The 14,344-nt window shown below is 47.7% G+C and overlaps 1 protein-coding gene across 1 annotated transcript; it reads left to right on the top strand.

Moving 5' to 3' along the window:
* Positions 1-3,186: 3,186 nt before the first annotated feature.
* znf572.L (zinc finger protein 572 L homeolog) lies at positions 3,187-13,681 on the top strand. Its single transcript, NM_001095926.1, is given in 8 exon segments — positions 3,187-3,237; positions 5,154-5,230; positions 5,811-5,937; positions 6,807-6,911; positions 8,535-8,648; positions 8,942-9,046; positions 9,615-9,728; positions 10,730-13,681. Coding segments are annotated over 7 exon segments (1,464 nt in total). The 5' UTR covers positions 3,187-3,237; positions 5,154-5,191; the 3' UTR covers positions 11,590-13,681.
* The last annotated feature ends 663 nt before the right edge of the window (positions 13,682-14,344 follow it).

The raw sequence follows: 14,344 nt of genomic DNA, 5'->3' as shown, positions 1-14,344 counted from the left end.
TCCACTGATTGTCCTATTGGTCAGTGATCCAGTGATTGTCCTATTGGTCAGTGATCCGGTGATTGTCCTATTGGTCAGTCATCCGGTGATTGTCCTATTGGTCAGTGATCCAGTGATTGTCCTATTGGTCAGTGATCCAATGATTGTCCTATTGGTCAGTGATCCAGTGAGTGTCCTATTGGTCAGTGATCCACTGATTGTCCTATTGGTCAGTGATCCAGTGAGTGTCCTATTGGTCAGTGATCCACTGATTGTCCTATTGGTCAGTGATCCAGTGAGTGTCCTATTGGTCAGTGATCCAGTGATTGTCCTATTGGTCAGTGATCCAGTGATTGTCCTATTGGTCAGTGATCCAGTGAGTGTCCTATTGGTCAGTGATCCAGTGATTGTCCTATTGGTCAGTGATCCGGTGATTGTCCTATTGGTCAGTCATCCGGTGATTGTCCTATTGGTCAGTGATCCAGTGATTGTCCTATTGGTCAGTGATCCAGTGAGTCTCCTATTGGTCAGTGATCCAGTGATTGTCCTATTGGTCAGTGATCCAGTGATTGTCCTATTGGTCAGTGATCCGGTGAGTGTCCTATTGGTCAGTGATCCACTGATTGTCCTATTGGTCAGTGATCCAGTGAGTGTCCTATTGGTCAGTGATCCACTGATTGTCCTATTGGTCAGTGATCCAGTGAGTGTCCTATTGGTCAGTGATCCACTGATTGTCCTATTGGTCAGTGATCCAGTGAGTGTCCTATTGGTCAGTGATCCACTGATTGTCCTATTGGTCAGTGATCCAGTGAGTGTCCTATTGGTCAGTGATCCACTGATTGTCCTATTGGTCAGTGATCCAGTGAGTGTCCTATTGGTCAGTGATCCACTGATTGTCCTATTGGTCAGTGATCCAGTGATTGTCCTATTGGTCAGTGATCCGGTGAGTGTCCTATTGGTCAGTGATCCGGTGAGTGTCCTATTGGTCAGTGATCCACTGATTGTCCTATTGGTCAGTGATCCAGTGAGTGTCCTATTGGTCAGTGATCCACTGATTGTCCTATTGGTCAGTGATCCAGTGAGTGTCCTATTGGTCAGTGATCCACTGATTGTCCTATTGGTCAGTGATCCAGTGAGTGTCCTATTGGTCAGTGATCCACTGATTGTCCTATTGGTCAGTGATCCAGTGAGTGTCCTATTGGTCAGTGATCCACTGATTGTCCTATTGGTCAGTGATCCAGTGATTGTCCTATTGGTCAGTGATCCGGTGAGTGTCCTATTGGTCAGTGATCCAGTGATTGTCCTATTGGTCAGTGATCCAATGATTGTCCTATTGGTCAGTGATCCAATGATTGTCCTATTGGTCAGTGATCCAGTGAGTGTCCTATTGGTCAGTGATCCACTGATTGTCCTATTGGTCAGTGATCCAGTGAGTGTCCTATTGGTCAGTGATCCACTGATTGTCCTATTGGTCAGTGATCCAGTGAGTGTCCTATTGGTCAGTGATCCAGTGATTGTCCTATTGGTCAGTGATCCAGTGATTGTCCTATTGGTCAGTGATCCAGTGAGTGTCCTATTGGTCAGTGATCCAGTGATTGTCCTATTGGTCAGTGATCCGGTGATTGTCCTATTGGTCAGTCATCCGGTGATTGTCCTATTGGTCAGTGATCCGGTGATTGTCCTATTGGTCAGTGATCCGGTGAGTCTCCTATTGGTCAGTGATCCAGTGATTGTCCTATTGGTCAGTGATCCAGTGATTGTCCTATTGGTCAGTGATCCGGTGAGTGTCCTATTGGTCAGTGATCCACTGATTGTCCTATTGGTCAGTGATCCAGTGAGTGTCCTATTGGTCAGTGATCCGGTGAGTGTCCTATAGGTCAGTGATCCGGTGAGTGTCCTATTGGTCAGTGATCCGGTGAGTGTCCTATTGGTCAGTGATCCACTGATTGTCCTATTGGTCAGTGATCCAGTGAGTGTCCTATTGGTCAGTGATCCGGTGAGTGTCCTATTGGTCAGTGATCCGGTGAGTGTCCTATTGGTCAGTGATCCAGTGAGTGTCCTATTGGTCAGTGATCCAGTGAGTGTCCTATTGGTCAGTGATCCAATGATTGTCCTATTGGTCAGTGATCCGGTGAGTGTCCTATTGGTCAGTGATCCACTGATTGTCCTATTGGTCAGTGATCCAGTGATTGTCCTATTGGTCAGTGATCCGGTGATTGTCCTATTGGTCAGTGATCCAGTGATTGTCCTATTGGTCAGTGATCCGGTGATTGTCCTATTGGTCAGTGATCCAGTGATTGTCCTATTGGTCAGTGATCCGGTGATTGTCCTATTGGTCAGTGATCCAGTGATTGTCCTATTGGTCAGTGATCCAGTGATTGTCCTATTGGTCAGTGATCCAGTGAGTGAGAGACAAGTCTGTTTATTCCTCACACAAACCCTCTGAGAGTGGAGTGACAAATAAATAAACAAACAGAATAGAAATCACAGTTTATGTCTCTCCCTGTCCCTCAGGTATAAATTCATCACTATAATGAGATTGTGTCACACACGTGACGTCACTAATAGTCAATAATCAAATCTATCAATAAATGACACTGGACATCACTTTCCTCAGTCTTGTGCGGAAATAAAAACATTAAATAAAGTCATTTCACTCATTTAATAATGATAATTAATGACGTGCCGTGTGGGGCGGGGCCTGTGTATGTGGGGGCGGGGCCTGTGTATGTGGGGGCGGAGCGAGTGTATGTGGGGGCGGGTCTGTGTATGTGGGGCGGGGCCTGTGTATGTGGGGGCGGAGCGAGTGTATGTGGGGGCGGAGCGAGTGTATGTGGGGGCGGGGCCTGTGTATGTGGCCCCGGGGCCCCTCCAGTAGAAAGAACATAAGAGGAGCAAGAGAAGAGCAGAATGACCGGGAATGACTGAGACTCGTCACTGTCAGACACTCGGGCCCTTTATACTCAGTCAGACGGGAAATCTCCGCCAGCACAAAACATGTCTCCTGCCCGGCATCAATATCCGCGGTGCGCATGCTCCGTTACGCTAATGTTCCACACATGCGCACTAACACTGCCGAAACCTCTGGCATCTGCACTCTGAGCGGCCGCTCTATGCACTGAGCATGTGCAACTTCTGACTTTTTTCTCTTTCAGCGCATGCGCAGAAGAAATGAGTCTTTGCTTAATTTTCTCTCCCCAAAATCTAAAAATCCTACTGACGGGGATCTGCTGCCCCCCTGCTGGGACTGAGAGAAAGGTGAGTCCGACCCTCTGTTCCCTCTTATTGACCCCCAATACCTTGTATGTACCCCCCTCCCCTCCCTCTGTACCCCTCATTCCTCTCCCTCTGTACCCCTCATTCCTCTTCATCTGTACCCCTCATTCTCCTCCCTCTGTACCCCTCATTCCTCTCCCTCTGTACCCCTCATTCCTCTTCATCTGTACCCCTCATTCTCCTCCCTCTGTACCCCTCATTCCTCTCCCTCTGTACCCCTCATTCCTCTCCCTCTGTACCCCTCATTCCTCTCCCTCTGTACCCCTCATTCCTCTTCATCTGTACCCCTCATTCCTCTCCCTCTGTACCCCTCATTCTCCTCCCTCTGTACCCCTCATTCCTCTCCCTCTGTACCCCTCATTCTCCTCCCTCTGTACCCCTCATTCCTCTCCCTCTGTACCCCTCATTCTCCTCACTCTGTACCCCTCATTCCTCTCCCTCTGTACCCCTCATTCTCCTCCCTCTGTACCCCTCATTCCTCTCCCTCTGTACCCCTCATTTCCCTCCCTCTGTACCCCTCATTCCTCTCCCTCTGTACCCCTCATTCCTCTCCCTCTGTACCCCTCATTCTCCTCCCTCTGTACCCCTCATTCCTCTCCCTCTGTACCCCTCATTCTCCTCCCTCTGTACCCCTCATTCCTCTCCCTCTGTACCCCTCATTCTCCTCCCTCTGTACCCCTCATTCCTCTCCCTCTGTACCCCTCATTTCCCTCCCTCTGTACCCCTCATTCCTCTCCCTCTGTACCCCTCATTCCTCTTCATCTGTACCCCTCATTCCTCTCCATCTGTACCCCTCATTCTCCTCCCTCTGTACCCCTCATTCCTCTCCCTCTGTACCCCTCATTCTCCTCCCTCTGTACCCCTCATTCCTCTCCCTCTGTACCCCTCATTCTCCTCCCTCTGTACCCCTCATTCTCCTCCCTCTGTACCCCTCATTCCCCTCCCTCTGTACCCCTCATTCTCCTCCCTCTGTACCCCTCATTCCTCTTCATCTGTACCCCTCATTCCTCTCCATCTGTACCCCTCATTCTCCTCCCTCTGTACCCCTCATTCCTCTTCATCTGTACCCCTTATTCCTCTCCCTCTGTACCCCTCATTCCTCTCCCTCTGTACCCCTCATTCCTCCTCCCTCTGTACCCCTCATTCCTCTCCCTCTGTACCCCTCATTCTCTCTCCCTCTGTACCCCTCATTCCTCTCCCTCTGTACCCCTCATTCTCCTCCCTCTGTACCCCTCATTCCTCCTCCCTCTGTACCCCTCATTCCTCCTCCCTCTGTACCCCTCATTCCTCCTCCCTCTGTACCCCTCATTCCTCTTCATCTGTACCCCTCATTCCCCTCCCTCTGTACCCCTCATTCCTCCTCCCTCTGTACCCCTCATTCCTCTTCATCTGTACCCCTCATTCCTCTTCATCTGTACCCCTCATTCTCCTCCCTCTGTACCCCTCATTCTCCTCCCTCTGTACCCCTCATTCCTACTCCCTCTGTACCCCTCATTCCTCCTCCATCTGTACCCCTCATTCTCTCCTTCATCTGTACCATTAATTCCCTTCTTTATCTGTACCCCTAATTCCCTCCTTTATCTGTACCCCTCATTCCCTCCTTCATCTGTACCCCTAATTTCCTCCTTCAGATGTACCCCAGCTCCCCAATTCATCTCTACCCCCCAGCTTCCTGATCTAGCAGCTCCCCAGCTTCATCTGTTCCCCCTGATCTAGCAGCTCCCCTAATTCATCTGTACCCCCTGAGCCAGCATTCAGTATCCATGAATGTGATTGAGGGGGAGCATATAAACCCTGGAGATATTGTTATAGCGCCGCTCTACAGGCAGGAGACAGGAGCTACAGACTCTGATGATAAAGTCACAACTGGCACCCAGAACATTCTCTTTCCTCTACAGGGCATTGCCTGTCACCCCTCTACCCCCACTGCACCAGCATGGACCCCTCTTTTCTACCCCAGCAAGTCTCCGTCCGGGTAAGAACCATTGTGCTGTTCTGTTAGTGTAAGGGACTAGTAACCTGGTTACTAATACACATTCCTAAGGATACACCAGTCGGGGGGCAGATAATCACATGATGGTGTCTGATAGAAACGTTATGTGGATAAGGGGCATCTGAACAATCACAGCAGCAGAATTGGGAACCAGTGGGGTAAGTGTTAGAAATATAACTGACACTTTGGTGGAATCACATGGGGCACTTTAAAGGCAAAGTCTATGCACAAAGTCCCATTGCAGAAGGGTTGGGGTTCCCTTTCTTTATTGGAACAAGGTCAGCTGATCCCACATGCGCTTCATACGCCCCAGGGGGTGGTTAAACCTGTATAGTCACCAGGTCTTGTTTCAGGTCAGTGGTTGGTTAATATAAGTGTAGGGGGGGGGCAGTGTAGCTTTAGAGCCACATGTTGCCCATTAGTCACATTCTGAGCCGTTATTTGTGCCCCCCTCAGTGTCAAGTGGATGTGTGACCTGTGGACATTGGATTTGGAGCACAGACCGGGGTGCTTGAGGCAACACTAATATTGGGGCGTTGACTCCTTGTGTCTCACTCTTCAGGCTCTGGTAACGTTCCATGATGTGGCGGCATGTTTCTCAGCCGAAGACTGGCGCCAGTTAGAGGATTGGCAGAAAGAGCTTTATAAGAATGTCATGCGGGAGATCCACTCCGCCCTGGTGGCCATGGGTAAGGGGCATTGTGTGGGGCACATCTACTCCTCACTGCAATCCTCTCAAATATTGTGTGCCCAGAACATTCCTTCTCTGTATATTTGTATTTATACATATGGGAGGAGGAGGTGCCATATTGATTCCCTTAGACAGTACAGTATGAGGGTATAGCTTATTGTGTGCCCAGAACATTCCTTCTCTGTATATTTGTATTTATACATATGGGAGGAGGAGGTGCCATATTGATTCCCTTAGACAGTACAGTATGAGGGTATAGCTTATTGTGTGCCCAGAGCATTCCTTCTCTGTATATTTGTATTTATACATATGGGAGGAGGAGGTGCCATATTGATTCCCTTAGACAGTACAGTATGAGGGTATAGCTTATTGTGTGCCCAGAACATTCCTTCTCTGTATATTTATACATATGGGAGGAGGTGCCATATTGATTCCCTTAGACAGTACAGTATGAGGGTATAGCTTATTGTGTGCCCAGAACATTCCTTCTCTGTATATTTGTATTTATACATATGGGAGGAGGAGGTGCCATATTGATTCCCTTAGACAGTACAGTATGAGGGTATAGCTTATTGTGTGCCCAGAACATTCCTTCTCTGTATATTTGTATTTATACATATGGGAGGAGGAGGTGCCATATTGATTCCTTAGACAGTACAGTATGAGGGTATAGCTTATTGTGTGCCCAGAACATTCCTTCTCTGTATATTTGTATTTATACATATGGGAGGAGGAGGTGCCATATTGATTCCCTTAGACAGTACAGTAGGAGGGTATAGCTGTACATGGGGGTCCCTGTGTAAGATCCAGTGGGTGGGTCAGTAAATGTACAAGGGGATGTGACAGTTGCTTCTGGCTGTGGTGCAGGATACACAATACAGAACCCAGAGCAGCTGCTCCGTGTGCACGAACTGAAAGAGACATCACAGGACACTGGAAAGGGGAAGGAGCGGAACAACTTGCTCACTGCAGGTAATGTGCCCCCCAATATTCACAGTGACTGTATGACAATGAGAAACATGCACTTACCCCCTCTCCCACCCTAGAGACCCCCACAAACTGCCCCTGGATAAATCCCACACCTACTTCTCTGCCCCACCAATGTCTTGCACCACAGTCTCCCCCATTTATGCTCAGGTTACTCAGAGTCTCCCCATTTATGCTCAGGTTACCCAGAGTCTCCCCATTTAGGCTCAGGTGACCCAGAGTCTCCCCATTTATGCTCAGGTTACTCAGAGTCTCTCCATTTAGGCTCAGGTTACCCAGAGTCTCCCCATTTAGGCTCAGGTTACCCAGAGTCTCCCCATTTATTCGCAGGTTACCCAGAGTCTCACCATTTATGCTCAGGTTACCCAGAGTCTCCCCATTTATGCTCAAGTTACCCAGAGTCTCCCCATTTAGGCTGAGGTGACCCAGAGTCTCCCCATTTAGGCTCAGGTGACCCAGAGTCTCCCCATTTAGGCTCAGGTGACCCAGAGTCTCCCCATTTAGGCTCAGGTGACCCAGAGTCTCCCCATTTAGGCTCAGGTGACCCAGAGTCTCCCCATTTAGGCTCAGGTGACCCAGAGTCTCCCCATTTAGGCTCAGGTGACCCAGAGTCTCCCCATTTAGGCTCAGGTGACCCAGAGTCTCCCCATTTAGGCTCAGGTGACCCAGAGTCTCCCCATTTAGGCTCAGGTGACCCAGAGTCTCCCCATTTAGGCTCAGGTGACTCAGAGTCTCCCCATTTAGGCTCAGGTTACCCAGAGTCTCCCCATTTAGGCTCAGGTTACCCAGAGTCTCCCCATTTAGGCTCAGGTTACCCAGAGTCTCCCCATTTAGGCTCAGGTTACCCAGAGTCTCGCCATTTAGGCTCAGGTTACCCAGAGTCTCCCCATTTAGGCTCAGGTTACCCAGAGTCTCGCCATTTAGGCTCAGGTTACCCGGAGTCTCCCCATTTAGGCTCAGGTGACCCGGAGTCTCCCCATTTAGGCTCAGGTGACCCGGAGTCTCCCCATTTAGGCTCAGGTGACCCAGAGTCTCGCCATTTAGGCTCAGGTTACCCAGAGTCTCGCCATTTATGCTCAGGTGACCCAGAGTCTCCCCATTTATGCTCAAGTGACCCGGAGTCTCCCCATTTAGGCTCAGGTGACCCGGAGTCTCCCCATTTAGGCTCAGGTGACCCGGAGTCTCCCCATTTAGGCTCAGGTGACCCGGAGTCTCCCCATTTAGGCTCAGGTGACCCGGAGTCTCCCCATTTAGGCTCAGGTGACCCGGAGTCTCCCCATTTAGGCTCAGGTGACCCGGAGTCTCCCCATTTAGGCTCAGGTGACCCGGAGTCTCCCCATTTAGGCTCAGGTGACCCGGAGTCTCCCCATTTAGGCTCAGGTGACTCGGAGTCTCCCCATTTAGGCTCAGGTTACCCGGAGTCTCCCCATTTAGGCTCAGGTTACCCGGAGTCTCCCCATTTAGGCTCAGGTTACCCAGAGTCTCCCCCATAAATACTCCGGTTACCCAGAGTCTCCCCCATAAATACTCCACTCATAGTCACTGCTCACAGACAGACAGAGAGAGGGTTCAGCGATTGATTGTGATGGTGGTTGTGTCTCGCCCCAGGTGCTCCCGTGTTCAATCCCGACATCTCTCTGTGGATCCGGGAAGTGGTGGAGGAGAATTTTTCTGCCTCTCAGAATCCAGAACCGACGGCCGACCCAGAAACTGCCAGTTCAGGTCAGACAAGTGAATTTGTATCCCAACAAACAGGGTCCCCAGGCTCTTCCCACTCTCCCCCCCCCAGGGATCCATTACAGTACAATCAGATCAGTTACGCTTTGGATCCCATATATGAGACTATGTTCCATGATGCTATGAGCCAATCATTGGGTTTGTTGAACACATAGATTTCCAGGTTCTTTTGGGGCAGATATAAAGTCCTCAGTTCCAGGTTGTGGGTTCCGAGTGGATATTAATGTGTGTGTTGTTTGGGGGTCTCCTGATGGTGTGAATGTTTTGTGTTGCTGCAGAGCTGCCGGTGGTGAAGCCGGACATATTCCTGCGCATAAAGCCTGACGAGCTGCTGTTTGAGGCTTGTCCTGACCCGGAGCCAGATGATGGAGACACAGGGGAGAGTGAGTGACAACATGGGACGGGGTCTTTCTGGTGCTGTGTGGGACCAAAAACACTATCTGACTTCAATATTGACCGGCCCAACTGTCATTGTTTCACTCCCAACAGCCAAGTGATGACAGATAGGCCAAGTGACTGGACCTGGCAGTGTATGGTCCCTGTATGGGTGGGACTGTTCCTACAGTAGAAACCAACCCTCTGAGTGGAACTTCCCTGATAAAACCCAGTGGATTTGTTAATAACGGTGGGATATAGATCTAGACTGGTCTGGCCCAACCAACCCCATTATTTGGTGCCCCTGAAGTCACAATGGCTAGTGTACTAACATAGTTACTAACATAGGTGCCCATAGCAACCAACTGGCTCTTTGCTTTCGTTTTCCATCTTAAATTAGTGCCCGTCATAGTACATCAGCCCCACAGAACCACTGCCCCCAGCAGGAACAGACTGGCCATGACTCCTGACTTACCCACACTACGTACATACGACCCATAATCCACCCTATTGGGCTGCCAGTGTCATCAACACCCAATCACTTCACTGGACCTGAGCGGTTCTGTCTCTTCCCAGGTGCCCCGAGCGTGAGGTCCGGCATATCAGTCACTATAGACAGGGAGGTGGAGCCCTTTTGGCTGAACATCCAGGAGACAGAGAATGAGGATTTGGCAGAAGAACAGGACACAGGTGAGGAACGGCAATGGGGTCATTACATAGGGGGTTACTGGGGTGCCACAGCTAATGAGCCCAAGTGCACAAGTTGTCCATTGCGTAAAATTCCCCCTCCTTATTCAACGTCCCACTCACTTCCATGTCACTTTTTATGTGATGATGGTAAATATTGTGATTCGATATTATTATCCCCTGTGTGACATGAGGTCAGCCAGTTGGGGGGTATATAGAAAAGGGGGGACAGATATAAATGTACATGTATTATTGTTACACACACAGCTGATTCCTCACATTGATAGGAACCCCAATACTGTGTCTGTGTCATATTAAAGATAGAAAAGAGTATCAGAGTGCAGACATGGGGGAGGACAGGCACTTTGCGTATCACTTAAAGGAGAAGGAAAGGCTAAAAGTAAGTAAACTTTATCAGAAAGATCTATATAAATACACCAGTAACCCCTCAAAGTAATGCTGCTCTGAGTCCTCTGTCAAACAGCACATTTCTTTCCTTCTATTGTGTACTCATGGGCTTCTGTATCAGACTAACTGTTTTCAGCTTCAACCTCCAGGGCTAGGGCTTGAGCATGCTCAGTTTGCTCCTCTCTCCTCCCTGCTGTAATCTGAGCCCAGAGCTATGAGCAAGAACGGACAGACTCAGGCAGGAAGTGATGTCACACCAAGCTAATATGGCAGCTGCTATCCTAAACAAACAGAGACTGTGTCCAGAGATGTTTACTCTAGCTTCCACTGTTGTGGCTAATATATTGGCAATAAACTGCCGTGGTAGCTTTCCTTCTCCTTTAAGATGAAAATCCATGCCCTTTACAGCTTATTGGCTTTGTCAGATCTGTAGCCCTGCCCATAGGCTTCATAATATGACTGTGCATACTTGGAAAATAAAGGGTAAGTTAGCTATTCTAGTAATAGCATCCTGTTATCCAGACTTATTACTATAGTATATACAATATATTATACTATACCAGGTGCCAGATGTTTCTGTTATTTTGCATTGGCAGGTGATGATTTTGGCAGCAGAGAATTAGAGGATTGTCTTACGCCCCTTCAGCCCCATGACTTGCCCACAGAGAACAGCTCCCACATGTCCCAGGAGGACTGGGATAACACATCCACAATTCGACTTCCCCGGGCACGGAAGTGCCAGTCCATATACAGGATTGGTCAGTCTTTGCCCCAGTGTGCATATGACTTTACCGACCCTACTAGTCCCACCCCTCCCAGGGCATTTCAGTGTTCTGAGTGTCAGCAAAGCTTCAGTGAGAGTGAGATGTTGCTCCTCCACCAGACAGTCCACGCGTCAAGGACATGTAACCCTCAGGAAGGTGGTGGTGAGGTTTACATACCCCAACAGCCTTCACCTGCCCTTCTAGGAGGCTGCCCAGTGGTGCCAGCACCATATATATGTGGAGATTGTGGTAAAGGTTTCTCCAGCTCCTACAAACTCAAGATACACCACAGAATCCACACCGGAGAGAGGCCCTACAAGTGCCTCGTGTGTGAGAAACGTTTTCACAAAAGCGCCCACCTCAAGGTCCATCACAGAACGCACACAGGGGAGAGACCCTATGGGTGTCAGGTCTGTGGCAAGAGGTTCACCAAGTCGTATCATCTCAAGGTTCACCTGAGAACACACACGGGGGAAAGGCCATACAAATGCCCAGAATGCCTCAAAACCTTCAGTGTCAACTCCCACCTAACAGTGCACCAGAGAACTCACACAGGGGAAAAACCCTTTGTCTGCTTTGAATGCGGCAAAAGCTTCCGGCAAAAAACCAGCCTTGTGGGCCACCAAAAATCACACCAACGGATTGCAGAGCGTAGGAAGCTGTCTTGGAAGACTCTATGGCCAGAGAAATGATAGATGTTACCTGGAAGAATTCAGCATAGAAGTTACTTCATGAGTGAGAGGCTCAGGCCTTTGGGGTAGTAGGAGCTGGAGCAAGCCAGGTCCCTTGTCTTCCCATGTCTTCAGACCTATGGCTAAAGGATAGTTGCGGTTCTCTAGTGAATGCAAAAGGGATACAAACTGCTTAGCTCCTTGTTAAGCCACGTCTCCTGCCCATGAGCTCCTATTTATCTTTCTATATGTGATTCTGTCCCTTCACTGAATCTCCACCAGAAACTTGGTCCAGTCCTGCACATGACATCTGGTTTCAGAGAATTAGCTCTTTATAGTTTCAGGCTGCCATGTTGACTAATCCATGTTACACTTCTAATGGAGGCATCTGGGCAATTTATCCTCATGTTCAGGGTTCTAATGTGTTTGTTTCTATTAAAAGTGAGTTTTCACTTTGTTTGTGCCTAGTGACCCAAATGGGTGACAGTAGCGGAGATATAGTGTGCTCCATGGAACGGGAGACTGTACAACAATTGGTGAATGAGCAGTAGAGGGTCCTTGTGGGATTAGCCGTGGACCCTTCACAGCACAGAGTGCATGATCATATTTCCACTGATGAAGCGTTTACAGAGTCACACCCATTTATATTCTACCAACAGTTAGTACAGAGCCACGCCCAATTATATTCCACCAATGAAGAGTGTGCAAAGAGCCACACCTATTTATATTCTACCAATGAAGAGTTAGTACAGAGCCACACCTATTTATATTCTACCAATGAAGAGTTAGTACAGCGCCACGCCCAATTATATTCCACCAATGAAGAGTGTGCAAAGAGCCATACCTATTTATATTCTACCAATGAAGAGTTAGTACAGAGCCACACCTATTTATATTCTACCAATGAAGAGTTAGTACAGCGCCACGCCCAATTATATTCCACCAATGAAGAGTGTGCAAAGAGCCACACCTATTTATATTCTACCAATGAAGAGTTAGTACAGAGCCACACCTATTTATATTCTACCAATGAAGAGTTAGTACAGCGCCACACCCAATTATATTCCACCAATGAAGAGTGTGCAAAGAGCCACACCTATTTATGTTCTACCAATGAAGAGTTAGTCCAGAGCCACACCCATTTATATTCTACCAATGGAGAGTTTGCTAAGCATCACACCCATTTATATTCCACCTATGAAGACATAGTAGCGTCATAGCCATTTTTATTCCACCAGTAAAGAGTTTGCAAAGAGTCATAACCAATTTATATTCTGCTAATGAAGAGTTAGTATAGTCACACCCATTTATATTCCACCAGCGAAGCGTTTATAAAGAGTCACACCCATTTATTTTCTGCCAAATGAAGTTTGCAAAGAGTCACTCCCATTTATATTCCACCAATGGAGAGTTTGCAAAACTTCACATCCATTTATATGAAGACATAGTAGAGTTACACCCATTTATATTCCACCAATGAAGAGCTAGTACGGAGTCACACCCATTTATATTCTACCAATGGAGAGTTTGCAACATTTACACCGATTTATATAAAGACATAGTAGAGTTACACACATTTATATTCCATCAATAAAAAAATTGCAGTCACTCCCATTTATATTCCACTAATGAAGACTTTGCAAAGAGTCACTCCCATTTATATTCCACTAATGACGCTTGTAGAGTCACTGCCATTTATGTTCTACCAATGATGGGTTTGCACATAATCACACATTTATATTTTACCAATGAGGAATTATATATTATATAATATTCTGCTCCGTGGTACTAGGGTCATTCCTAGTTACAATGAGCCACATATCTACTGTTGCCTCCATCCAGAAACAGAATACCGTCCACCATGTTTCTCAGTTTAGTTGCTTTGTAGGCTGCAGTTTGCTGTACCCCCATAATGAAAACATGGAACTATCTTGCACTGCTACAAACATTAGGGTTACTCCACCCCCAGGAATTGGGGCACTCCCAGCACTTCTTGCGGGATATAGAACCTATAAGGCTGAGGTCAAACATATGAAATTCACATTCTTACCCCCTGCTGAGCTTTAGATGAAAGGAAAAATATCAATAAAGGCAATTCTTAATCAAGCTTTAACTCTGGATGACTGAGGGCCACAATTGTTTTTTTTAATCTCAGATTTTGAATATAGTGATTGGTCAATCTTTCATGAGGGGTTTTATGTACCCCATAGTTTTATCCTTTGCGTTCCTACAGCAGCAGCAGTTCCAAAACTGACCTATGGGAAGAGACAAGTTGGTTTGTTTGGTTCCAGGAAATGTGTTGCAGTTGTACAGATTCAGGAGTCACAAACAGCACTGCAGTGCGGATATCAAGTGAAACGTAGGGGATACCAGGAGCGCAAAGCTTGTAAAGTGTCTGTTGACACTGGAACTGCTCAAGGAGAAGCCATTAGCTGATCTACATATATATATATACAGTATACATATCTTATAATTACAGTTCTGTTTGGTGATATATACATTACTCACTAAACCTCAATGGGATTCACCACATTCAGTCATTTACAGCATGTTGGCACCACTGTTCTAATGTCTGTGGTATGAAAGTTTGGGGAATTCGTTTTTCCATGGGATTTGGGGAGAGAGGATTTCCAGGAGATTTGGGAATCCAAATGATTTGGGGGTCGAATATTTCCAGAAAATTGAAAGATAGGTAGTGGTGGTTAAGTATTTCCAAAAGATTTGGAGTCTGAGTATTTCCAGAGGATTTAGGTCATCAAGTATTTCCGGGAATATG

This window comes from Xenopus laevis, chromosome 5L, assembly GCF_017654675.1.
Source record: "Xenopus laevis strain J_2021 chromosome 5L, Xenopus_laevis_v10.1, whole genome shotgun sequence".
Classification (NCBI taxonomy): Eukaryota; Metazoa; Chordata; class Amphibia; order Anura; family Pipidae; genus Xenopus; species Xenopus laevis.
This window is presented reverse-complemented; position numbering and strand designations above follow the sequence as displayed.